Genomic DNA, 27709 nt, shown 5'->3' on the forward strand with positions numbered 1-27709 from the left:
GATTGACTCTGTTCCATTTGCCCCTGACCTTTGCTGTGCTTCTGGTGGATGCTGGGCTAGTATGGGAAAGATGGGGCACTTGGGGCAAGTCAAGCAGGTGTCACTCTGGGCCTAATGCTCTGTATGTTTGTTTCTCCCCCGCCAGTCAAGAAACAGGAAGTGCTGATCAGAGCAGGCGAGTACATGAGCCAGCTGCTAGAGCAAGGGTTCCTGCACTTCTTTGTCACAGCACGTGTCAGTGAGACCAGGGACGTTCTGGCCAAGCAGAAATCCACCGTGCTGGCGATCCCCAAGCTCATCATCAAGGTCAGTTTTACCATCTCAGATAAGGGAGAAGGAAAGGTTGTTGATCAGACAACTAGGCTTAGTGCATGTGTGTGTGTGTGTGTGTGTGTGTGTGTGTGTGTGTGAATGTCCTGCTCTCAAAAAAAAAAAAAAAATGAGGAGGGGTGAGCTAAGCTCCTCCTGTTCTTTGAAAGAAGTAAACTGCCCTATATATAGACACACACATAGAACACTTTTCTCTCCTCTCCAGATTTAAATATATAGATGTGGCTGCAGATATAAATATAACCTATGGGTATAAACATACTTGTGGAGGAAGATAAAGATGTGTAATGGATACAGATAGAATTTCAGTGTCTCCAGAATAAAGTGGGTCAGGCATGGCATGAAATGGAAACCACTGGTATCATCTCCCACCTGTGTTGGGGCAGTAATGTTGTTCATGGAGATATAACTGTATACCATAGAATGCACACACTGAGATGTCAGCTTGGTGATGATGACTTTTTATATATGTATACACCTTGCAACCACTAGTCAGATAAAGGCATAGAGGATTCCCAAAATCCCAAAAAGTTCCATCCTCATGTCTTTTCCAGTCAATAACCCCCTCACCCCCCATCCACCAAGACAACCACCTTTCTGACTTCTGTCCCCATAGGGTTAGTTTGACTGTTTGGCTACTAGTTTTAATGTTGTCTCTCCATTTACCACCAGAAATCTCTGCCCAAGTGGTTCAAAGGAATTTGGCAGAGGAGGGCTGAGGATGGGTGGGAATGGAAGACAAATATAGCAACCTAGTCGCTCCCTCTTTTGAGGGAGCACTGGCAGCATCTGTAACCACATCCTGAGACACCTTCCTGCCCTATGAGCAGAAATCCACACCTCCATCCATGTCCTTGGAGTATGACACCATTTGTGAGCCTTCCCCAGGGATTAGAGGCCTTCCCTAGTTGCTGAAGAACATTTTTCCTGAAGTGATTAAAAGAGTTAGCACAGGTCTTAAGCTTCATTCTTCTAAAGTGATAATCAAAGTTTACCAAGTTGTGCATATTTTAAGTGCCCCTAAAGGTGGTGGGGGAGGGGAGGTAGCACTCCTTGTGTCTTATGAATTGCTTGCTGTGAATCATTTGTAAAGCTAATAACTATCCTGTAGCATTCAGTGGGGCTGTCACTGAGTCTTGGCACCCGTGTGGATGGCACTTGAGGACCATGACATGAGTCACCCTAGGCGGCTCATCCAAACACAGACCCATCATGCCCATTGAGACAGAGAGCCCAGGCCCTTCATTTCAAGGAAGGCTTAAGTCATCACGTGTCTTTGAGCCTTTCCACTCAGGCACCACCCACAGCGGTCTGTCACAGCACCATCCAGGAAAGAGGACTTAGGAGACAGAGGGAAAATGAGTGTGTGTAGAGTCTGCAGGCAGAAGAGGAAACAAATGCATGGAGGGGTAGCAGAGGGCTCCTCCAGAGGTGTGTCAGTGCTGTGAGAACACAAAATCAGTAGCATCAGGTGCCGGTGCATAACCAGGGCGGGGCCCCCCCTCCCATGGCAGGTGCTCCCTCGGGGGCAGGGCCGAGTGCTCCGCTTCATTATGAACCCATGCCCTGTGCCTGTGAAGGGGCTCAGGAGGAGCCCCTCCAAGCTGCAGAACCCTCAAACCACAGCATAAGATAGAATTTAATGCACTGCTGCCAATAAACTGGATGTATAAAGGCAACTAATCCTTTTTGTCTTTTAGACATTATTTTTTTAAGTTTATTTATTTATTTTGAGAGAGAGAGAGAGAGAGCATTAGTGGGGGAGGGGCAGAGAGAGAATCCCAAGCAGGTTCTACAACACCAAGGCAGAGCCCCATGCAGGGCTCAAACTCACCAACCATGAGATCATGACCTGAGCTGAAATCAAGAGTCAGATGTTCAACCAACAGAGCCACACAGGTGCCCCAATCTTTTAGACATTATTTCTGTGAAGGATTATTTGTTGGCTATCTTCTGGGTTGACTTAAAAAGCAGTGTGATGAAAATGCCTCTGCCACAAGCTGAGTGACCTGGGCAGGGCAAGTGTCCTTTAAAAGAGTTGCAGGGTCAGTTTTCCTTTTAATTTTTATTTCCAGAAAGGGATGGGGGATGCTGTTCCTGGAGGAAACTTATTTAGAGGCAGGGTCATTGAACCAGGACTCCAGCATGAGTGAGATGGAAATCCTGGTTCCTGTCCAGTGTTGTTTGTGCAGGAAAGGAGGCAGGAGCAGCTTCACATCAGCTGCCCCTAAACCACTAACCTATTACCATATCAGCCCCAGGGATGCACTAAATCCAAGCAAGGGAAGAGGTTCTCCTGGATAAAGCACCTGTGTCTCCAGGTAGCCATTCCTACCCTGAGAGTGACCAACAGAGGGAAAGAGGACACAGAGAACAGGAGAGAAGGGGGGAACAGGAGAGAGGGAGAGAGGAGAGGAGAGGAGAGGAGAGGAGAGGAGAGGAGAGGAGAGGAGAGAAGGCAGAGGGGAGAGGAGAAAGAAAATGTTATGTTAAAACATTGCCCAGGAGACCTCAGAGAGAGGGGTTAGACAATTTGTCTAAAGCAGGAGTTGGCAAGGGAGTCAAACACCATGAAAGCACAAAAGCACAATGGCTCAGGGGTCCACAATTACTTAGGACACATGTTCCCAAATTCTAGGAAAAATCTAGAACCCTTTGTTGATATCTTTGAGCCTGGATCAGGCCCAGAGCAGACAGACTTTCTCAAAGTCACTGTGATGAATATGCTGGGCACAGGGTGATACCACATGAGACGCAAAGGGTTAGGAGGACATGACTGTCCAGCCCATCCAGTTTAATTTGGGACACCAGCATATGGTGATGACAATGACAGCAGCTAGGAACCACTGATCTCTAGATTATTGTACTTCTCTAGTATTATATTAGTTAATCTTCATGACCATCCTATGAGGTGGGTATCATTGCAGTCCCCATTTTATAGATGAGAAAACAGAGGCCCCAGGGGGGTGGTAGCATCTTAGTAAAAGGGCTCTGGAGCCAAATTCTCTGAGATCAAACCTGCTTCTCATGTGTGTGAGCCTGGACATGTCACTTAATCTATCATAGCTTCTGTTTTCTCCTCTGCACTAGAGCTGTGCTCACCTCATAGGTCGTTGTGTGTGTGTAATGAGTTGATGGATGCCTAAGTCCCATGCAGAGTAAACACTGAGCATCTGGGGGCATTGTTAGTATGGTTGCCATTCTGTCCATAAAGGACTTGCCCATGATCACGTGCTGATCAGGGAAGGAGTGGAATTTTTCTGACCATGCAGATAACCACAAGGCTACACTGCTCTCACATGGGAACTTCCACGGAAAGTGCCTGCCTTAACAAAGGGTCTGTGTTCTTCAGGGAAAGAGAGATCACATTGGGTTGAGGCATCAAAACTCAAGGCTGCAGAACAATAGGCCATCCTCAAGGAATGGATAACATCTCAAGCAACAAGCAAGGAGAGAGATGGACAGTCCATGGAAAGAGCTAGAGGCCTGCCTTGACTGGAGTCGAGGGTGGCAACAGGAGACTAGTGAAGATAAACCTAGAAAGGCAGCTCAGAGTCATTTTTGCCTGAGAATTTATAATAGGCTGTGAACAGAAGCTCCAGTGAAGATTCCAGAGCATGAATGTAACATTATTGTCAGCTCTGCCCTCCCAATAGAACCCTGTTTTCTTTCTCCTTTTTCTTCAAAGCCTCTGTCCAAGGCATTGCCTTCTTCCATGAGTCCCAGCCTCAGCCTTGGGACTGGAGCAGCCTGGCAACCAGTGTGCTGCTGTCCCTACCTTGCTCCCTTTGTAGAGTAAATAAAGAGCAACCTGGAACAATATTGGCCCACCTATCTGAACCCATGTCACTGTCAACCAAAGCAGTTAGCTCAGTGGACATTTTCTTACATCCTAAGGGGCCCCGTCTGGGACTACATTTGTCCCTGTGAAAATAAAGATTGAGACTAGGTTAAATCATGCTCCCAGTTAGCTATCTCCAGCACCCACCATGTGTGGCCTTAGATGATCCTCATGTGGAAAATGGCAGAGAGAGACACCCAGTAAACTATAATGAACATGTATCTCTTTTTCCATGCTATCAAAAAACATTTTGTTGGGGCGCCTGGGTGGCTCAGTCAGTTGAGCGCCAATTTCAGCTCAGGTCACGATCTCGCGGTCCGGGAGTTCGAGCCCCGCGTCGGGCTCTGGGCCGATGGCTCAGAGCCTGGAGCCTGCTTCTGATTCTGTGTCTCCCTCTCTCTCTGCCCCTTCCCCATTCATGCTCTGTCTCTCTCTGTCTCAAAAATAAATAAACGTTAAAAAAAATTTTTTTTTAATTTACAGTTGTGAGTATTAACATCAGTGATGGTTGTGAGAATGCTTAGACCACACCAAGACCTGGTAGTTGCTGATAAATGTCCCCTGCCTGGTCACATCCATGACTGTGAATCCAGCTGGCGCACCCCAGAGAATTGCTTAGGGTAGCATGTGGCCGTCTAGCCTATAGTGAACATAACCTTATTTGGTGACATCAAATTTGACTTCTGGGTGTTCAGCAATGCGCTGTTCCCTGTGGAACCCTCACAGGAGGGGAACGACCCTCAAAGTGCCTGGGGTAAGACTGAGAGACGAGGCATTCATCTGTTCCTCAGACGACCTCCATTCAGTATCTGGGAAATAAACTCTTCCAAGTGTCATTCTAAAACAGCTCTTTAGTATTATCATGTGGAACACACCCTGCAACCTTTGCAGAACGTCAGGAAACAGCAGTAGAACTAATTTTCTCCTATGAACTGGGAACAATTTTGTGAGAAGAAAACATAACCACTTTCTACTTGTGTGATTTTTTAAAAATTACAACCATGACCCCTATGTTTATAGCAGCATTATTTATAGTAGCCAAGATACAGAATCAGCCCAAGTGCCCATAGATGGATGAATGGATAAAGAATATGGGAGAGGGGTGTGTGTGTGTGTATGTGTGCAAAAGAATATTTTTCAGACATAAAAAAGAATGAAATCTTGCTATTTGCAGCAACATGGATGGAGCTAAAGAGTATAATGCTAAGCGACATAAGTCAGAGAAAGACAAATACCATATGATTTCACTCATGTGGAATTTAAAAAACAAAACAAACAAGCAAAGGGAACAAAATAAGACAAATCAGGAAGCAGACTCTTAACTCTACAGAACAAACTAATGGTTACCATGAGAGTGGGGGTGTTGGGTAAAACAGGTGATGCAGATTAAAGAGGACACTTGTGATGATGAGAACAGGGTGTTATATGGAAGTGTTAAATCACTATATTGTACACCTGAAACTAATATCACACTGTATGTTAACTAACTGGAATTAGAATAAAAACTTAAAATTAAAAAATAAATTTTGAATTACAGCTATCAACACACAGGTGTCCCCAAATTTAAAAAAAAATCTTTTAAACATTTAAAATGAGAACGATTGACTGTTTCCAAGCTTTTTGAAAAAAAAATTTTAATGCTTATTTATTTTTGAGAGAAGGAGAGACAGAGCATGAGCAGGGGAGGGGCAGAGAGAGAGGGAGACACAAAATCTGAAGCAGGCTCCAGACTCTGAACTGTCAGCACAGAGCCCGACACAGGGCTCGAACCCACAAACCGTGAGATCATGACCTGAACCAAAGTCGGACTCTTAACCAGCTAAGCCACCCAGGTTCCCCTCCAAGCTTTTTTAACAGCATTTTGACCTGCCTCACCTCCTCCCCTACCCTGAGGTTGGGCCCCGCCCCCACCTGTATAGGTGTTGGCCAAGAGTGACATGAGCAAGATTTTATTTTTATCTTTTTTAGTTGTTATTTTTAAATTTAAATTCAAGTTGGTTAACATATAGTGTAATAATGATTTCAGAAATAGAATTTAGTGATTCATCACTTACATATGACACCCAGTATTCATCCCAGCAAGTGCCCTTCCTAATGCCCATCACCCATTTAGCCCATCCCCCAACCCAACACCCCTCCAACAACCCTCAGTTTGTTCTCCATATTTAAGAATCTCCTATGACTTGTCTCCCTCTCTGTTTTTATCTTATTTTTGCTTCCCTCCATCTATGTTCATCTGTTTTGTTTCTTAAACTCCACATGAGTGAAATCACATATTTGTTTTTCTCTAACTTATTTCGCTTAGCATAATACCCTCTAGTTCCATCCACCCATGTTGTTGCAAATGGCAAGATTTCATTCTTTTTGACTGCCAAGTAATATTCCATTGGTGTGAGCAATAATTTAAATGTTAAATTATTTTTGAGAGAGAACACAAGAAGGGAGGGGCAGAGAGAAAGGGAAACAGAGAATTCCAAGCAGGCTCCACGCTATCATCACAAAGCCTGATCTGGGGCTCGAACCAACCAATGTGAGATCATGCCCTGAGCTAAAATTAAGAGTCAGCCACTTAACTGACTGAGCCACCCAGGAATTCCAGCTTGAGCATATTTTTTCCATTGGATAAAAGAATTTTCTTCCCTCTGATTCTTCCCTTTTAGCCATTCACTCATTTATTCATTCATGTATTCAGTTCATTCAACAAATAGTTATTTGGTGCCCACTCCATAAATAGGTTTGAGTAAATGCTCTTAAAAATATAACCAGAGAAAAGGTCAACACCAAGAACATTTTTATTGACTTTTTCTTTGAAATAGGGAGAGATTGCTGATTTTCCTTCTAGCAGTGGCTGCCCTAGGTCAGTTCCAGAAGCACAGTTGCTGTTTTTTCGCATGGATTGGCTACCGTGTATACAGAGCCTGCGAAGGGAGGGAATTCACAGAAATCAACAGGCAAAATATCAGCAGGACCAGCACTGACCAGTGGGGTCTCAGCTTTTTGGGCTTGTAGTCATAAGGATAACACAGGCCACATAGGAAATGTCTCCCCAGCATGGGTGCCAAGACCTTCCTCTGAGTGGGCCCCACTCCAAGCCAACACCCACATTGGGGCAGGCTGCACCCAGCCTGGGGATAGGGGAGGTAAGAGGGGACCAAATCCATCCCACTCTCCACCTGCCATGCCAAAAAAGGCGTGCTCTTTTCCTAACTTGCACAGATAAACCCCAGTGCTGGCCCCACATCCACATCTCTTCTGACTTGAAACACCATCAGTTTTTCTTAACTGGCACTCAGCATTCTTACTGAGGTTAAGTGTAGAATCTTCTTTGCTCCTTCTCTGCTTGTGCCCCCCAAGCTCCCATTTTAACCACGGTAGAGCAAGGCAGAGGGTGGTTGTGGGGAGTGCCCAAGCCCTACTCCTCCAGCATCCCAATGCATAGACCTGTGCCCTGGAGGGGAGGGTAAAACTGGGAAACCACTTGAGAAATGGATGTCACCATGACGGTTACTGGGTAAATTGTGAGACGTTCCTATAGTTGCATTTTGTTCTGCGACTACCTAAATATTGATACCTTCCAGCGAGGCAAAAAAAAAAATGAAAACAAAGACTTGGTGTTCTAAATGTCCCCTGAATCCCGACCCATTTTTCCTTCCCTTGTCTCCAACCAAGCACATTTGTACCTTCCAACCTCCCTTGAGTTCTCCATGTCTCTTTCACATGTCTGGGTCACCAGGACCATAGGTCACCAGGCAGGCTGGCACAGGGCCGTGGGGACCTGGGCTTCTCCATTTCTCTTTCAAGTGTTGGTGGAGGCTGGCAGCTTGTCTGCTTTGTGACTCTCTTCTCCAGTACCTGAGAAACTATATCTGCATCATTCCACATAAGAGAACTCATGGGTGAGAAGGATTTCATGGTCACTCTGGCAACATGATCTCCCTTTAAACCTGAACTGCGTTTAGATTCAATAAATTCTATGTTTCAGATGCTCTGCCAGATGATTTCACATATAATATCACATTGAATCCTCCCAGTAACCACACAAAAAAACCAAGGCCCAGAGAGTTCAAATGACTTAGTCCAAAGACATACAGTGGCAACCCCATTGTCTTTAGACCCTGAGTCCAGCACGTTCCCCTCAGTTTCCTCCAACTGTGGTCACTTTCTGTGTCCCAACCACTACAGTTGTGCCCCTTCCCACTGTCCTATCAATCTGTGGAGAAAAACAAAGACGTCAACCCTGATGGGCTGTAAGTATCCCCAAAGGGTCCCAGGTGGGGCACCGTCAGCCATGACTTTACATGCTCGGGGAGCTGACTCTCCACCCAATCGTGGCTGTTGGTCACAGAGGAGCAGACAGTGGGTGTGCTCCGTCAGCCAGGAAAGAGCATCCTAAAGTACGTCTGTGAGTGAGCCCGGCCACTGTAAACTGAGCATTTGCATCTCCCCACTCAGCACAGCCATCAAACAACCTAGACTTGGGAACGCAAATGAGAAATTGCTGCTAACTGGGATGCCTAAAACATAATTTCTTCTCTATATTTCCTGTTTGCTATTTTTTAATCGTAAAAAACACACACAGAGACACAAAGTAAAACTTCAAGAATAACGAATCTTACCTACCTTTATATGATCCCACTATGTTCTAAAATGATATCTCTATCTTTACCTTAAATGGAAAATCCTATTATCGTCAAGTAATATATCAAGGCCCCAAGGCTATCCTGTCACATGTTACTCTGGCATAGGAATCAGATTCTTTTCCCATGAAGTCAAACACAAAGATTTGGGTTGTACACATATTTTCAAATTTAGTTCAGGTTCTAGTATAATCATCGTGCTTACCTGGAAGTTTAGTGGTAACAGAAGGTAATACTGAGAATGATTCTTCAGTGGATTTCAGAAAATGAAGAAGCTATTTTCATTTTTAAAAATTACTATTTTTGCCTCTCTGCTGTCAGAGATGACAGTGTACGTAATGTTTAAAGATGAATGTTTCGGAGTCAGAAAGACCTAGATTCATATCTGTGTTCTGCCAATTTACTAGCTCTGTAACTCAGGTCCTTTGATTATCTTCTAAGTGTCAGAATGACATCAGTTGAATGAAGATGATGATAATGTTTGCCCCCAAGCCCATAGGGAGGGCTGGAGGGAAGACTGTGTAAGTAAAATTATGAGTACAATGCCTGCATTACTAAGTAAACACTAAAAATAATGTGAGGTGCTATCGCTATTGCTAATGACTAATTAGTAACTACCAATTAATTAATAACTAATTACTATTATTGCTATTATTGCTATCAGTATAGGGGGTGCGGTTAGGCCAAGACTCTGGCACCAGATTCTCCATATTCAAGTCTTACTTCCCCTACTATTGTCCATGTGACCTTGAACAAGTTACTTAACTTCTCTGTGCCTCAATTTCCTCATCTATAAAAAGAAGATTCAATACCTACCTCATAGGGTTGTGAGAATTAAATAATAAATATAAGTAAATCACTTAACAAAAATTGTCCAATAGAACTTTCTATGATGATGGGAATATTCTAAATCTGCACTGTCCAATATGATAGCCACTAACCACAGGTAGTTATTGAGTACTTGAAATGTAGCTAGTACAATTAAGGACTGAATTTTTAATTTAATTTAATTGATTTTAATTTAAATAGCTACATGTGGCTAGTGGCTACCATATTGGATAGTGCAGACTTAGAACATTGCCTGACTACCATAAAACCATTAGTATTATGTAGTAAATGCTAAACTCAGCAATGGTTGTGCTGGTGCTGGTAAGCAGAGTTCACAAATAAGAAGCTACTTATTACCAGCAAGGCTAGAGAGAAGAAAAAATGTATTTTCCAATAATACATATAATACATTATTGATGGCACTTGAAGTAAGTGTTGTGAGGTGAACTAATAATAAACTGTGTGAATTATATTGCTACCTAAACTACTTCTTTCTCAAACTTTTTCCCTCATTTCATTTCAATTTTGAATACAGTTATGCATATTATAAAGCATATGCTCCATGGAAGAGAACTTGTGACTTCCTACAAAGTAATTCCCTCTAAAAGTTTACATGTATGTGTGTGTATCTGTGTTAGTAACTATCTTGTTCACAAAGAATCAAAATAGCTAGTCATTATCATTAAGCAGTATGATAGACAAGAACTCAGGATGTCAAAATTGGAGAATGGTATTTAACTTGGAAAATCATCATATTTTATGTCAATATTTAAAATCATATTTTCATTGGAGTGCCTGGTTCAGTTAGTTAAGTGTCTAACTTTGGCTCAGGCCATGATCTCATAGGCTCGTGAATTCGAGCCCCACATTGGGCTCTGCACTGACAATGCAGAGCCTGCTTGGGATACTCTCTCTCCCTCTCTCTCTCTGCCCTTCCCCTATTCATGCTCTCTCTCAAAATATATAAAAACTTAAAAAAAAACAGATATTTTGGGGGCACCTGGGTGGCTCAGTCGGTTGAGCATCTCATGGTTTATGAGTTCGAACCCTGGGTTGGGCTCTGTGCTGGTAGCTCAGAGCCTGGATCCTGTTTCAAATTCTGTGTCTCCCTCTCTCTCTGCCCCTCCCCTGCTTGCACTGTGTCTCTCTCTCTCTCAAAAATAAATAAAAACATTTAAAAATTTTTTAAACAGATATTTTTATTTTTTTTAATATTTATTTACTTTCACAGAGAGACAGAGAGCATGAGCACGGGAGGGGCAGAGAAAGAGGGAAAGAGAGAATCCTAAGCAGGCTCTGTGTTATCAGCACAGAGCCTGACACAGAGCTCAACCTCACCCACCGTGAGATCATAACCTGAGCCAAAATCAAGAGTCAGACACAACTGACTGAGCCACCCAGGTGCCCCCAAAACATGTATTTTTAAATGGGATATTGAAAACAATCAGAGCCATCAAACACATGGAAAAGACTTTGATGTCATGCAGTATGACTTAGACTTTATCTTTTTTCTTTGGCCTGAGTAATGGCTACCCTTCTCTAAAGTAAGTACACATAAAAGTTTCTCCCTGACCTAACTTTCTCTGGATTGCTTAGGGCTTCTTTTGTTTAACTTTTTATGATAGCAAGAAAATCCAAAATATAACTACAATGATATGGAATTATTTTTACAGCATGAAAGAGAGGGGAACGGTGAAGATTCCTTTAAAAATTAGATTTGGACAGACATTTTCATCCACCATGGCCTTCTCAGCATTTCGCAGATACCATAACATGCTCCTTGCTCAAATCAGCACATACTGTGAAAATACCATGTGTGCGTTCCATTTTCCTCAAAAGAAGGGAGGAACGTATCTCCACTTAATTTCCCTAAACAGAAAACAGTGATGTTAAATGTTACACAGGCTTTTGTATTTGGTTTGGTTAGAGTCTCTAGGGTTCATTATCATCTCAGTAGTCAGGCAAAGGAAGTTTAAATTCTGGGTACAGAAGATGAATGTCGGGAAAAGGAAAATGAGTGTTCATTAACTGCAAAGGAAGCACTCTACAATGTGAGAATAGGCCTCTCCTTTCATTGCCCCCACTTCTCTCTGGCCTCCTGCCCACTCCATTGTTAGGGAAGCCTGGGCAGTATTTACATGCCCATGGTAGCAGCTGGCTACGAGGATGACATCTGAGGGGAAACTGGTTAGGCATGAAGATATCTGAGAAGGCTTAATCTTCAAGTCATGGCCAGATCTAAAGCCTATCCATGAAGGCCTGAGCATGGGCACCAACCTCTCAAACACTAAATTTCCCCATCACTGTCAAGAGTGACCTGGAAGGATGCACTTGGCTTTCCACAGTGCAGGAGTCTTCCTGCAGAGCTAGCATGGAAATTGGCGTATGGAAATAATTCTTCACCTGGAGCCCATAGACCCAGGGAGGGCCATAGACAGACCTTCTGTGTCTGTAATGAATCCTCTAAAACCACATGTGAGAGGTGTATGTATCTTGTATTCATCACTGTGTATGTCTGTGTTGAGGAAGGGCCAGTAGCTATTATCAGATTTTTTGCAAGGGGCTTATGTCCATACTTGTAATAGCATGCCATAAGATGGCAGATGGCTCTAAAATAGTTCTTCCCTGAAATTAAAGGGATCCTAGCAGACTTCTACCAACAGCATCTCTGAAGTAGCCCCACTTTCTCCAATTCAGTTTTTGTAAACATTGTCTTTATCTTGTATTTTTTTTAAATGTGAAAGTGTTCTGAAATTTTTTTCCCAACTTATGAAAAATATGTCAGCCACACTTGAGAATTAAGTCAAGAACACTAAGAGTATTCTAATAATGCACTTCTGTACTTCCAGTATCTCTATCGATAGAGTCAGGGCATCTGGGGAAGACAGTGAAAATTTCAGCCTGTCTTCCAAATGTGTTGTCTGCATCAGAGATTTTCAACTGGGGAGCAGTTTTCTAAGTCGGTTCCTAGAAATCAACAGGGGTGCTTAAAATAAACTTATTACAGGCTCTGCCTGAGATTCTGAGTTAATTGCTTGGGAGTGGGCCTACACCTCTGTGATTTTTAAAGTCCCCCAGCTGACTCTTTGTGCATGCCAGGCTGAAGACCACTGGTGACAGGCTAGACACACCACTTGGCATGCAATCTGTGCTCTCTTGGTGACACCTGCTGTGGTCACCACCATGATCATTGCTCTACCCCCTGATCCCTCTGATGGCAGGATCCCCCACCCCCACCCCAGCGGGTGTGGATTTGAATGTACTAAACACAGAGCATTGGGCTGCAATTTTCATTTTTCTCATAGATTTTTAAAATCCCATAGACATAAATTTAGACACAAATTGTGTCTTAAACAGTGAAGCAATGAAGATTTATTCTTTACTACAGATTCAGTAAGTGAGAGTCTTTTTCCTGGGCATTATCCTTCCTCTTTCCCTCTATTCATAAAAAGGTTCATTTCCACATGATTTTTTTCTATATTATATGTCTGCTTAAAGAAATGGGGTATAACAATGGCTGGGCTGTTATGTAGAAAACTCAATCAATAAATTCCATTGTTAAACAGTGAAATTAATTTCACAAATGTTTGCTGGGCACTGGCTACATGTTGGAGTTGAAAGTGCACTAAAATATAAATATAAGGTGAATAAAACAAGCTACCTTGAACATTGCTATTCCAAAAACAGTATGAGCCATAAGCTATGGAGCTTCTGTCTCATGCTATGCAGTGTTTTAGCTATTTTACATGCATTTTCTCATTCTACCCTTTTCTTAGAAAGGAAGAACTACTATTATTATTCCCAAGTTGTATAGAGCTTATGCAGATCCATCCATTCAGCATACATACCTCTGAAACAAACAAGCAAACCCCATAGCCACCTGGCCATTTTCCAGCTCACTGGGTTGGTGTTGGGAAGGCATACCATTTCTGGCACCTAATAAACACAGCCAAAGAGCCAACAGTAATAGCATTCCACATCAGCAACCCCATGGGAATGTCAGTCCAGTCTTAGAGACAAGAAAACTGAATCTCAAAAAGGTTAAGTAAGGCCCCACTACTAGTAAGTGTTGAACTGACACTGAACTCAGGCCACCTCATGTGACGCTTTGCCAAATACCCAATCCTTCTGAGACTTGTCATAGATAAACTCACTAACAAAGAGCCTTACTCTCTCCTGGACTCAGGTGTTGTAGCTGTGTATGAAAAGTCTTTTTGGCCTATTTTAGCATCCAGATTCCTTTTCTTCAAGTTCCACAGTGATGACTCCCTCTTTGGCCATATTTCTTCGAAGTATGCCTAAAAGTAAGAAGGTTCAGTCACCCTGGAGCCATCTCTTCCTCTTGAACTTAGGAATTCCTCCACAGACACCGCCCCCCCACCCCCGCCCGGTGTCCTGGCAGGAAGCTTGAGTCCTGTCCAGAAGCAGAGTTTGCCTGGCCACCCTCACCATGGAAATGTGTTGCTACACCAAGTGCACTTCCATCTCCTGCTGATAGAGAGCAGCTGGTGGTCACGGCTATTAACCTGAGCTCTAATTAGGGTGGTTTTCCTAATGAGGAAAAGAGTGTGATCCTAATTAGTAATTTTCCATCTTTGTCTCAATAGGTATCCCCCAGTCAAAGCAATCAGCTAGCCTCATCATCCTGGTTCCATTGCCAAAGAATAACCATTCTGTAAAACCAGCAAAAGTGAAGATGGTTAAGGACACAGGAGAGCAGAAAGCTTTTATGTGCTGCTAATGAACTGCATTTTCCTCCCCCAACTCATGTCTTAGGTCCGCGGCACTAGGATGGTTGGTTCTGACATGGTGGTGACAGTTGAATTCACCAATCCTCTAAAAGAAACTCTGCGAAATGTTTGGATATACCTGGATGGTCCTGGAGTGACAAAACCAATGAGGAAGATGTTCCGGTAAGGACTGGGGTGGGGACTGAGAAGGTGAGAAGTGACGTGGGCAGGCTTATCTTTCTCTGTCTTTTCCCAACTTACATATAATGCCCAAGGAATGTGTCTGAGAAGCTGCTGCCTTCTTATTGGCCATTTCTATGAGTCATGGGGTAAAAGTAGGGTTGACTTGACTGGCACTTCCATCATTTAATCCATAAAACCACCCTAATGAGGGTGCTATTAGCATCTCCCTTGAGGTAGTAGAGGAGTTTGAAGCTTTGAGGGGTTGGCTGATTTGGCCCAAGTTTCACAACTTATAAGAGTAGTGTCAGGTGCCTGGGTGGCTCAGTCAGTTAAGCGTCCCACTTTGGCTCAGGTCATGATCTTGCAGTCCATGGGTTTGGGCCTCAGGTCAGGCTCTGTGCTGACAGCTCAGAGCCTGGAGCCTGCTTCAGATTCTGTCTCCCTCTCTCTCTACTCCTCCCCCACTCACACTGTTTCTCTCTCTCAAAAATAAATAAACATTAAAAAAAAAAAATGTAGTGCCAAGATTCAGACTCGGAGTGGCTGATTCAGAACCTAAGTCTCAAGCATTGTGCCCTGCCACCTCCTCATGTGGCAGTGCTACTAATATCTATTGAGTACCTACTATGTGGCAGATATGATGCTGAAAGATGTCCCTTTGCAAGGGTCCTTTCTTCCCAACGCCACCCCACAGATTTTGCCGACACATGCACTCTAGAACTGTTCCTTTCAACAGAATAAAGGTGAGCCTCAAGACTTGCAGACTGGGTTCTCAGGGGACCTCAGGCTCTGTGATAATAAGAATGAAATCGCTTCATCCATGCCTAGTGCAATTGGGTTGTGCGCTACAGTTTCTGGGACTTCTACTGACAAAGAGTATCACCCAACAACACAGCCCATTTCATGGTCAGGTAGCTCCAATTGTTAGGAAAAAATTCTACCTCTTGATCCTACCCAGTGATCCTGTCATTTGGATTGGCACAGAACAAAGCCCAACTCTCTTCCACCTGGTGCCCTGCAAACAACTGTCACATTTCTTCATACCTCCCCTGACTTCATCCCTCTGACCCCTGATGGGGCTTCAGCTTCCCCCATCTCCCACCTAACTCCAGTTTGTCAGGGCTTCTCTGAAATTGTGACACCCAGAATGGATCCCAATCTTTGAGGTTTATTACTTTCATTTCTACCACAAATAAGTCCCTGTCAGCATCAATCAATCTAGCATATTTCCTGTGGGTGACCTTCTAAAATAGAGAAGGGGAGGTGGAGGGCTGCGGAAAGTGCCTGATGATGTTAGGAATATCTTCAATGCGCTTTCTGAAAGCGACTTCTGAATCTGTGGGACCAGGCCAAGGCCTCATTCACCCCTTCTGGGATGCCTTTAAAGAACACTTTGCCCACTAAGTGCTCTCTGCATTTCTTTTAAGTTACAGTGCTCACAGCCTTTGCAATCCCATTGTCCAAGAAATGCCTGCTGCCCATGAATGCAATAAACAACAGAGAAAATAATTTGAGTGCTTTTTAAAGGATGCAAGCACAAAACATAACACCCTTCCTGTGCTAATAGGAAAGTTGCAGGAAAAAAAATTAAATTAGAAATCATCTTCAGCCACAGGGAGAGGTCAGCAGTGATAGCCTTGCTTTTGTCAGAACCGATAGCCTTACTCACCCCTTCTCACACCTTCCCACTTGAATCAGATGCAAGAATCACTCAGGCAAAGTGAAACAAGTTTCTTCTTCAAAACAGCCCCCTGCTGCATCCAATTTTTCCTTCTCAGACGGTAACCCCAGAAGCTTCATCTGAAGCTACCAGAACCCCCTGGTCCCTGTACACCTTGGCTATGCCCCAAATCCCACCTTGATCACAGGCCAATGCATGAAAAAAGACCATCTGTGTGTTAGAAGAAAGATTAATCATCACATGGTGTAAAGACCCACCATTTGGAAGGCATAGGGCTCCAAGTGGGTTGAGTGTCTAGGCATTTATTGTTACTATCTTACATTGGGGTAGTAAAGTGGAGTGAATCATGGAAAGGATGGAAGAGTCCAGTCCCTACATGGACACAAGGCAAATGCCCTGCCCACACTCTTTTTTAAGGTACTATTGGTACTTACTTCCAACACACTGGTCTATTGCAGATAGATAACAGACAGAAAGCCAGGTCCTCAATCTGTTTTGGGAATCTAGATCCATAGGGTGGATCTCTCAATGCAAGGGTAGCTTTATTTCTCCTAGACTGTCAAACATTGGAAAGAACTTGAGAGAGAAAATGTTTAATACCTAGGGTGGGCTTGGGACTTTGGAAAGAGTACTATTCTCTCTGTCTCCTCCTGACTCCAGCACACACATTCACAACTAAGACCTGAGCCAGCCAGCACCCACATCCATATTGTCAGATAATTACAAGAACTCCAGGGTACCCTCTCCTGCCAAGATCTGATCTAGAGTGGCAGATCCATGTAACAACTTGGACCCTTAAAAAGAGCAATTCTGCAGAATCAGAATCCTTCGTAAGAGTGTATTCCTTTCTAGGATACACATCTTGAATCGTCAAGAGAATCACTACCCCTACCTATCCACCCACATTCCTGCCAGGGCCCTAGAAGGCAAGGGGTCTCAAGCTCAAAGCAGGGAGCCTGGAAGGCAGGAGCCAGAAAACATGCAATTGAACTAGGAACAAGGAAGGCAGTGCTGCTTGTTCCTTGTTCAGGGTAAGACCCAACTGTGCTCCGAGATGGTTTACCTGTCTGCCTTCTCCCACCGCCTCCCTCCTATCTCAGATGCTTGGAAGTGCTTGCCCCCACAGACTCTCAGCTTTCAAGTTTCTGCACTTGATCCTTCCAGAGCATCAAATAATTCATCTTCCAGATTCATTTTTCTCTTTAAAAAATGATCAGGTTCAGTAAGTTATTTCAAGAGAAAATTCCCTGACTTTGTAAATTTTGTTTTAAATTTTGAGTTTCTCAAGTAGGACAGAAGCTGAGGGCTAGACACACAGAGAACAACCCATAGATAGTTGCAGTTTATTGTAATAATAATCCCATTTGCCTGCGTGCGTTCAAGATGATAAATGGCCAGCATATCCTGATAGCTCAGCACATTAACCGAGAACCATTTATCACAACATCTATCCCCAGGCAAATAGGATTATTTCAGTATTACTCCACTTACCAATATGGGTAAATGATTCTTTTCTCTTTCTGTACATAGTTATCTGTAAGTAAATGCATACTTAGACATGCAAGTGTATCTTCATTTATGAGTATCTTTGTATGATTCTCTTGAGTAGGCATGTATACATGTATGAGATACATGTACAAATATCATTATGGGACTGAGTATAAGAGTAAGAACCAATAACAAAGTGAAGCTTGGGGATTATAGTTTCTGTTGGAGGTAGTCACCTGCATTACATGGCCCCAGACCAGATCCTTAAGCAGGATGACTATTTTGCTAAGTGTTTCTGATTGATCACTTGGGGAAACCAGGGAAGAAAGAATGAATGGACCAGGGTAAAAATAGCACAGCTCTTGAGAAATAAATATCTCAAAACATGTATTCATATTGAATTAATCACTGTAAATTAAGGACAGAGAACTGTTGCTCTGCAAACAGGCAGGGGGAGCTTACTTTCCTAGTTACATTACAGAGAGTTCAGGCAGAGGAAGCAATGACCACAAAGGGGATTGTGGTAATAATAATAACAATAGCAACAACAACAGTAATACTTTTATAAACAACACTGGGCACTTTACCATATTTTGCCATGCTTCCAAGTGCAGTACAAATAGTAATTCACCACCACCCTCCCCCCACTCTATTCAATATCCCACAGTGTCTGCTTTTTATAGGTGAAGAAACCCATGGTGAGGTCAATGTTTTTCAAACTTTGAATCGTAAAATCAACTTACTGAGTTTGAACAACACCTATATAGGTGATGTGTGTGCACTTTTCACATAATTTGCCTATTATATAATGGATGGAAATAGTGTATAGAATCACATTTATAAAGAACAAAAATAAGGAGGGGCGCCTGGGTGGCGCAGTCGGTTAAGCGTCCGACTTCAGCCAGGTCACGATCTCTGGGTCCGTGAGTTCGAGCCCCACGTCGGGCTCTGGGCTGATGGCTCAGAGCCTGGAGCCTGTTTCCGATTCTGTGTCTCCCTCTCTCTCTGCCCCTCCCCCGTTCATGCTCTGTCTCTCTCTGTCCCAAAAATAAATAAACGTTGAAAAAAAAATTTTTTTAAAAAAGAACAAAAATAAGGAAAATAATTAGCAAATACCAAATTAACACATTTAGACCAGTAGTGTCAAAGTCAATGCCTAGAGCAGCTCCAAAGTGAGGAGTCCCCAAGGACTTAGATGCCTTTCCCAATTCACTGGGCACATAGATAAGAGTTTGAAAAGAATTTCTTATTTAGTGCCTAGATTTCTAAGATTTGGGGCATTTCCCCTTTTTATTCCAGAGGATGTACACCCACAGCCAGCTAAAATACATAGATTTTAGCTCTATTTAAGGAAATTTGGGGGTTCTAAGTTTATATAGAATAGGTTAAACACAGGTATGGGGCTCCATATTTCTCCTTGTACTTTGGCTCTGCTTAAAGTGATGCTCTATGGCCCTGGCACCCAGGGACAAATGGGGGCTTACATAGCTGAGGTCTTTGAACCACTCCAGACTTTCCTTGACAGTTCCCCTTCCTTGTAACCACCCCAGTCTGAAGCTAGAGCATCCCCAGCTCTTTTGGTCTCTCAGCCCCTTCATGGTACTAGTAGTAAGTGCCATCCATTAGGGATGTATTCACAGAATGCCTCTGTACAACATGTTCCTCATTTCTGAGCATGAGCACACTCTTCATGTCCCCCAGCATATCTTTGTTCTTCCATGGTCTGGGTCATCACACTGTGACAGTGGAGGATTCCACAGAATCTAATCTTCCTTGCCTGTAAAATGAAGTCACTAGACTAAATGATTTCTAAGTCCTTTCTAATTCTGATGCGCTGTGCCTCAATAATCCCATGAAAGCAGGTCCCTTTTCTAATATACACATGGTGGTATATTCATCTCCCCAGTGCTCTCCCAGAGAAATGTTGGCCCAGGATTCCCTGCAAAGACACCCAGCACATACCCTCCCTGAGGGTCAGAGAGCAAAGTCCAGGAATCCTCCATGAACAATACTGTAAGAAGCTCTTAATATTGAATAAAAGGGCATCTGTCTTGCTTGTGAAAAAAAAAACAAAAAACAAAAAAGCAAGTGCGGTGGTCAGAAAACTCATCTTTTGGCAGATATTGTATGAAATACAATAGTAGAAAGAGCATGAATTTGGGAATCAGAACATCTTGAGTCCAAAGCTCACCTCTGTCTATTAATAGCTGTGTGAACTTGGAAAATTGCTTCGCTTGTTTATCCCTCCACTTTTTTTTCTTTTCTTTCTTTTCTTTTCTTTTCTCTTCTTTTCTTCCATTTTCTTTTCTTTTCTTTTCTTTTTCTTTTCTTCTTTGATAGAGAGAGAGCATGAGAGCCGGGGAAGGGGCAAAGGGAGAGAGAGAGAGAGGAATCTCAAACAGGCTCCATGCCCAGTGCATATCCCGACCTGGGGCTCAACCTCATAACCATGAGATCATGACCTGAATGGAAAGCAAAAGTTGGACCCTTAACCAACTGAGCCACCCATATACCCCTTCCTCCATTTTTCTTAACTATTAAATATGTTAAATAGTATCTATCTCAAAGGACTATCGTGTATATAAAACCTACATGTAACTTCCTCCTGAGGCTTCAATAGGGTGATATATGTGAAGCATCCAGAGAAGCCTAAATCCCCTCAACCCCGATTGACCTCAGTCATTCACTGGAGTGGGCTTGACCATGAAGCTTAGGAAAACCTCAGAAATAGGCTGCAAAGGAAGAGGAGAATACTAGAACCATTAAAGGTCAGTCCCATTATCAGGATGGATACAAATGAGTAGCAGAAAAGTGCATGGTCAAAGGGACCCATTTTGTTGGTTAAACAGGATTATGAATTATAGAGCATGCAAATACTCCATCAGTTGGCAGCAGGTAAGGTTATGTTCTAGATCTTGGGCCTGGGAAAAATGTCTACTCCAAGGGAATTGGCAATAACTAATTAGATTATCAGGACCTCAGCAAAGGCAGCTGGAGATTCAGCTAGGAGTCTAATCCAGGAGAGAACCAGAGTGGCCCAGAGTGAGCCAAAGGAGATTAGTCACATCCATGAGGCTGCTGTGGAGGCTGGAGGACAACCTAGAATTCAGTTGGCTCACGGCTGGTGGGAGGCTCAGCCCCAGCTTCACTACACGTCTACTGGGTGGCCGGTTGATGCATTCAAGTGGAAGGAACCATGATCCAATGGGTCTGTCTCTAGCACATCCCCATCTAGAGGCCTTATTTGCATCAGAACTTTTGGAATCAGCCCTTTGTCTTCTAACCACCATCCACTGAGAGAAGGAGAGCGTATGAATCAGGCAGGTGTTCTTACTGCTTCCTGATCAAGGTGGGAACTGGATCTGCCTCTCTGAAGAGTAAAACCTTTCCTCTCTTTTCCATCCTTTCAGTGAAATCCGGCCCAACTCCACTGTGCAATGGGAAGAAGTTTGTCGACCCTGGGTGTCTGGCCCTCGGAAGCTGATAGCTAGCATGACCAGTGACTCCCTGAGACACGTGTATGGCGAGCTGGAGTTGCAGATTCAGAGACGACCTTCTGTGTAAATGCGCAGGGGGCTGAGATGGACCCAGGCACTGAGCCCCTTGCAGCCTTGGCTAAGGAAATTCTAATGCAAAAAATAGCTCTTGCTTTAACTTAGGTGTGAAGACCTAAGCCAGGATTGCATGGGGCTCCAGAGTGGAGATGCCATGTATTTCAAACACAACTTTTCAGTATGACTATTCAATATGGAAGTTAGTTTTTAATCACTCCACCTTCCAAAGAATTCTGAGCATTAGCTTTAATTAAGCTCTAATTAAGCTCTCATAGCTCATAAGAGTAAAAGTCATCATTTATCATCACAAATGGCTGCAGCTCCAAATATCAGAGGACTTCATTTAACAAGGGGATTTGCTCAATACCTGGCTTCATGTAAAACAAGACTCTGATCTCCCACTCAGCCTTTTGGAGGTAGTATACTCCCCAAAAGGGAGAGAAGCACATGATGTGGGCCCTATAATTCTATTCCCCCTTTTTGGAATTAGATTCTACTCTCTGTGTCAGAATATTTTTCCCAGGAATTGAGTACAACATCATTTTTCTTCTTGGCAAAGCCAGGGCAAGGTCTTTCATGTTGCACCTGCAGCAAAGCAACTGCCTGCCAAATTTCACAGATTTACCTTCTGAGAAGATGTGGCCCCATATTAACAAATTGCATTTGTGGGAAACTTAATCACCTACGAGGAGATAAGATAGCAGGTGCAATACTCAGATCTATTAAATAATGTAATTTTATGGTGAGTTCTATAGGAGGTGTCACACTGTGGCCTGATCAGCAGGAACCAATATCCCTTACTTTAACTCTTTTGGGACCACAATACTATAAAGTAACAAGGCTGATTTGGGACAGGGAGAATGATGAATTAATCTCCTTAATTAGTGATTATACTTCATGTGTCTCTCTGGGATCCTTTCCTTCACACAATAATGCCAGCCCAAGTACATTTTTAGAGATAGAATAAGCCCTAGAAGTTGGAGACTCTGGCAGATTTGGTGGACAGACATGTGGAAGGATGAGCAGCCACTAATTTCCTATTGTCCTTCATATCACTCATGTTGAGACATCAGCTCAGGACTCAACCACTGAAAGGTAATATGGACTCCATCTTGCAAATAGCCAGTGCTGCCACAGACCCAATGACAGAGGATGCTAACAACATTTGTATTATGCTCCAAGATTCCAACAGGCAAGGCTATCTACTATGGATTTGCAAGCCTGACTTATGGCCAAAATTACCCATCGATAATGCCTAAGGTGTGATTCTTAACAAAAACAAAAACAAAGTGGGAAAAGCCATAGTGGAATTTTCTGATCTATATAACCACATTTATAAGCCTTTGAGACTGTTCCCAGCACCAGGAATCCATGAAGAGTAGGGGTCACCTCTATAGTTGCATCATACCTAATTCTATTAAGTAATCTCCCAGCCTTCCAATACTCAATTTTAAAATGAAATGCATTTTGCTATACTGTTAAACTGGCTTCATAGAGTGTATTCTTATTAACTAGAGTGTAATCGAAGCTTCAAATAAAGTTCATCTGATTGTGTTTGCATCTTCACAGAAGTGAACACTTTTTTATTTTTTTAATTAATTAATTTATTTTTGAGAGAGAGTGAGAGGGGGAGGGGAAGGAGAGAGAGGGAGAGAGGGAATCTCAAGCAGGCTGTGCACCGTCGGCACGGAGCCCGATGTGGGGCTCAAACTCACAAACCATGAGATCATGACTTGAGCTGAAACAAAGAGTTGGACGCTTAACTGACTGAGCCACCCAGGTGCCGCCAGAACTGAACACTTTTAATTTTCAATACAACATACTACTCACTACAAGTGCTGAAGAAACCACCCTTCCTTAGCAGTAGATAACTGACTCTGCAAGGAAAACAAGCATCTCTCCTTTAAAGGAAATTACTTTAGTCAGTACTCATGTCAGTTAGCTTTCCTTACTGCTCTCTTTACATTTTATTAACCGCATTCACCAAAGGAGGAAGTATACGTATTTAGTTCAAAACCAGCTTCCAGAAACTGCAAAATCTCTGTAGATACTTTTTCATGAATGCTCTCCTGCATCATTATGGTGAATCAGCGGACAAACCAGCATGGATACCTATCATAATGAATACCTTTTTTGGTCTTAGAACAGAGGTGGGAAATATATGGCAAGTGTGTATGGGAGATCTTACATTCATGGCAAACATCACTGAATAATTGCAACTCAGATAAGACCTCAGAATTCTCCTCCACACAGTACTCCAGGCAGCTATTACCAACTGATTTAGAGTTGGCACTCAAAATAAAACCTATTCATCATGCCTAAGAGCCAGCCCATCCCCTCTGACAACTGGGATTCTACACTGTATAATAATGTTGCAGCTCTAAAAATCATTTTAGCGGTGGTAACAAGCAATGAATCTCAGCACCAGAGACTCTGAATTCTAGACTTTGCCTGTGCTAGTCCCCTGTGCTTCTGAACAAATCTTTATTTGTGTTTATAGCCTCAATAACCAAAGAAGGATAACAATACTTATGTTATCACAAGATTCTTCTGGGGGATATATCAAGCAAAACTTCACAACAACACATGCAAAACTATAGATAGATGGTAGACATGAAATAGGTAGATAGGTAGATGAGATAGATAATAGATGATAGATAGATGATAGATAGATAGATAGATAGAGATAGGAGAGATTGTATGAATACATATAATTACAAGTAATTTCACTTCATCAACCCCGTAAAAGAAGTAAATGTAATTATTTCCAGCCTGTTGTTGCAGAACCCAGAAAGGCCTAGGAAGCTATGAATCATGGTAAATCAAGGTACGGATAGGAGCAACCAGTGAAATCTACCCCTCATTTACTATATTTTCTTTAAATATTTTGTCTCCCAAAGTTTGTAAGAATATTGAATTAAAATCCCAGGGTTATGGGATGGAGCCCCACTTAAGATTCATTCTCTCTCTCTCTCTCTCTCTCTCTCTCTCTCTGCCCCCCTTCCCCACTTGCACTCTCTCTTTAAAATAATTTTTTTTAAAAAGGTGAGAAAGGTAGCATGTCAAGGGAGCTGTCCATTTCAAAGACTGATACAAGTATATTACAGACAACTTCCTAGAAGCTGAAATTTGGGCAACCAAGTAATTACCATTGGTAGAGACTGATGAAGACCCAGGATCTTATTCTTAGGGCCATTCTCACTGCTGTCTTAAAGACAAACTCTCCAAGTGAGTCAACTGCTTCTACAGATACTCCTTCCCACCTTAGGACAAGTGTTTCCTTTGTTTTCAGCATTTCAACTGTTTCACCTTCTTAAGTCTCTGTAGAAGAATGAAAACAAGATAACAAAAACATCTTTTGAGTATGTCTGTCAGAAATCTCTCTATAAAAACAAACACGTGAATAACTGAGAAGAAAAAAAACAAAGACCTCCACTGCAGCAGGATGAGTGACTAAGAGACTGTGCTCACCTCAAGTGCCAGGAGTTACACTGAGCATTTTTTAGCTCCAAAGACAATAGACATTTTTTAAAAGATGCTTGGTCAGCTTGCTGCTGATACAATTAGTGAACCCCCATTAATTTTCACACTAATCATTGTTCTAGGACTTAAGTAATTATTTAAGCAATGTTTCACCAGCCCTGAAACTAATTCAAACATAAGGGGTCCTAATAAGTATTTCCTATTAGTGAAAATAAGTACCCAAATACAAAGAAAAAAAAAAGCATACTTTCCTCTTCTTTTTGGTTTGAGCAAGTTTAGACAGTGAGGAAGCATAGCATGAAAAATAATTACAATCAGACTTAGAGTTTGTTACCTAAAAATTGTAGATTATAGAATACCATAAAATTGTCATCACTGCTCCTATTGAGTGGTGGTGTCCACCTTCCCTCCCCTCAACTCTAGGTGGTCTCTATGATTACTTTGACTGATAGAATGTGGTAGAAACAATGCTACCAGTTATATGGCCCAGGCCTTGGGAGACTGGTGGCTTTCATTTCTTCAATCCTAAAATCCTTTCCATAGAAGACCTGAGCTGCCATGTAAAAGCTCAACTACTTTTAGACTGCCATCCTAGAGAAACTACATTCAATGCTCTGGTCAACCATCATAGATGAGCTCAGCCTTCCAGCAACCTCCACCAAAGCACCAGACAAGATAATGAAGCCATCTTAGCCCCCACCCCCATCCCAGACCAACTCATCCACCAGCAGAGTGCCACTGAGTAACCTCAGTCACTTAGAGCAGAATAATCACTATGCCAAGCCTTGCCCAAATTCCTGACTCATCGAATCATGAGAGATGACAAAATGGTTGTTGTTTTACATCACTGAATTTGAGGTTATCTGCAATGCAGTAAGATGAAACCAGAGTACTTAACCCAACAATCTCAGAAAGGATAGCAATTTACTGATTAACAGCTTTTTTTGATTTGGGGAAATGTTATGTTTTTGAACTTCATCTTTTCTTTCCAAAAATATATAGTGATATATAGTTTGCTGTTACTCAACAACTTCCATGTATTGGAAGAGACCTAAACATGTATTCTTCCAAGTTTAATAATTTAAATATTGCCAGTTCCTTCAACTCTTCCTTTTAAGCTATGGTTTTTTGGGACCTTCATCAGCTTCATCAAGGATTGGTTAGATGCTGTAACTTGAAGATGAAAGAGAAGGCACAACAAAAAGGCTGATACTGCTCTCTCACAGCGACTTAGGAAGTAGGACCATTCCACTAAGAACCTCAAAGAGCAAGTCAAATCCTCTACTACCCCCATAAACCCAGCCTCCCCATGAGCTGAAGTACTGGGAAACAGTCTGGTCATGAACCTACATGCCATTGTTTTCTCCTTGAATGTTCAAAAATGCCTTGATTTGCATATAGGTCTACACTGATTTAGCTCTAAACTACTTGAAACAAAATGGAATGAAATAATTTATTTTTCTATTAGTTATACCTAAACCCAAAATTTGTGGCTACTATTACAGGTAAGCTGGATAATGGCCTGAAACCTGAAGTTTCTGGTTAAAGATGAGAAACTAGCCAATTGATGTTAGAGCAGTCTTACCCTCTAGAAATGTGTCCTCAGCACTCACTAGTGGTGATAATGAGTAGCTATCCTCCTGCCCAACCTCTCATCTACAAGGGCCTTTCAGCCACAGTGAGGCTCCCCATTTTTGTGCTGTCTTTCACCAAAACATCCAAAACCCACAGAAGGCCTATATCCAGGTGGCTCCCTGAGATCCCTGACAGAAGGCACTGGGAGTAGTCAATCCCTGTTGTTCTTGCCCATGCTCATCAATACCACACAGCCCTCAGAAAGCAGAGGGGCACCTGCTTTTCCATTCTATACCTTTTCCTCAAAAGAGAGATTCCTAAGCTTAGTAGAGCATCCCTTGATATCGCAAACCATGACATTTAATATGGATTGTGAATAGTTTCCTACCATAATGACATTGATCACTTTTCCTTTACTGTTTCTGGGGTAGTTTCTTAAGGCTAACGTTACCCATATTTCAGATTTGGACAACTATATCATCTGGGGATTTTCAAGTGAGAAGTTCACCCTCCCACCAAGTATTCCCCTACCCAAACCATGCCTGTCTAGGCTGAAGTGCCCATGGTATTAGCCTGGTGTTGCCAAACTTGATTTTTGTACATCTCTTTTGGTATAGACACAAAGCCAAGCTTATGAGTATTTTTTCTTTTGTCTTGGCTATAACCATGAATTCAAAAAATATGACTCTAATAAAGGAATCTGCCTTTTATGCTGGTAATTAAAATGCTAGGTATCTTCAATAACATTCTAATTAACTTTATTGAGTATACAATGCTAAAAGCCCATATAGATCAACAAAGTGTTATTACTGATATAAAATTGAAAAATAGGTGTAATACAGCAAAATCTCTCTCTATGTTGAAAAACAATAGGCTTCCATGATATCTTCACTAGTAATGTTAAGCAGAAAGTGACAGCTATTATCTTGGAAAGGTATAATAAAATAAATAAATAAATAAATAAATAAAAGCATGGGCTCACCTAAATAACCCAAATAGTGAAAATATAATATAAAAGTACTCTACTTCCATCATTTCTTTTTGTTAATCCTGCTTATCTCCAAAAAAAAATCTAAGCAGAGCCACGGTATCTATGTATCCTAACTTGTGCTTAATGTTTTGTTCTGTTAGTACTCATTATATGTAAAATAATAACACATAATGAAATCCTGGCTATATGTTGCTTTTCAAAAATTAATACATTAGATAATTAGGTATCCAAAAGGTTACCTTCACTGTTATTATTTTTTCATTGGTGTTATTACTAATAAAACATGCTGTTTATATCCCATGGCACCCTTGGTCCTGTGCTGAATTGAGCAGCAGTGAAGAGTCCTGCCCTGTCAAAAATAGTGACTGATCCAGGGTTCTTCTGGTGA

At 42.3% G+C, this 27709-nt stretch overlaps 1 protein-coding gene across 1 annotated transcript in view; it reads left to right on the plus strand.

Moving 5' to 3' along the window:
• Window positions 1–22838, plus strand: part of F13A1 (coagulation factor XIII A chain) — a 163846-nt gene extending 141008 nt beyond the window's left edge. The window contains exons 13-15 of the mRNA XM_047860279.1: window positions 146–306; window positions 14413–14549; window positions 21129–22838. Of these exons, the coding sequence (XP_047716235.1) occupies window positions 146–306; window positions 14413–14549; window positions 21129–21282 (452 nt within the window). The 3' untranslated portion in view covers window positions 21283–22838. The remainder of the gene's footprint in view (window positions 1–145; window positions 307–14412; window positions 14550–21128) is intronic.
• The last annotated feature ends 4871 nt before the right edge of the window (window positions 22839–27709 follow it).

This window comes from Prionailurus viverrinus, chromosome B2 (assembly GCF_022837055.1).
Source record: "Prionailurus viverrinus isolate Anna chromosome B2, UM_Priviv_1.0, whole genome shotgun sequence".
Classification (NCBI taxonomy): domain Eukaryota; kingdom Metazoa; phylum Chordata; class Mammalia; order Carnivora; family Felidae; genus Prionailurus; species Prionailurus viverrinus.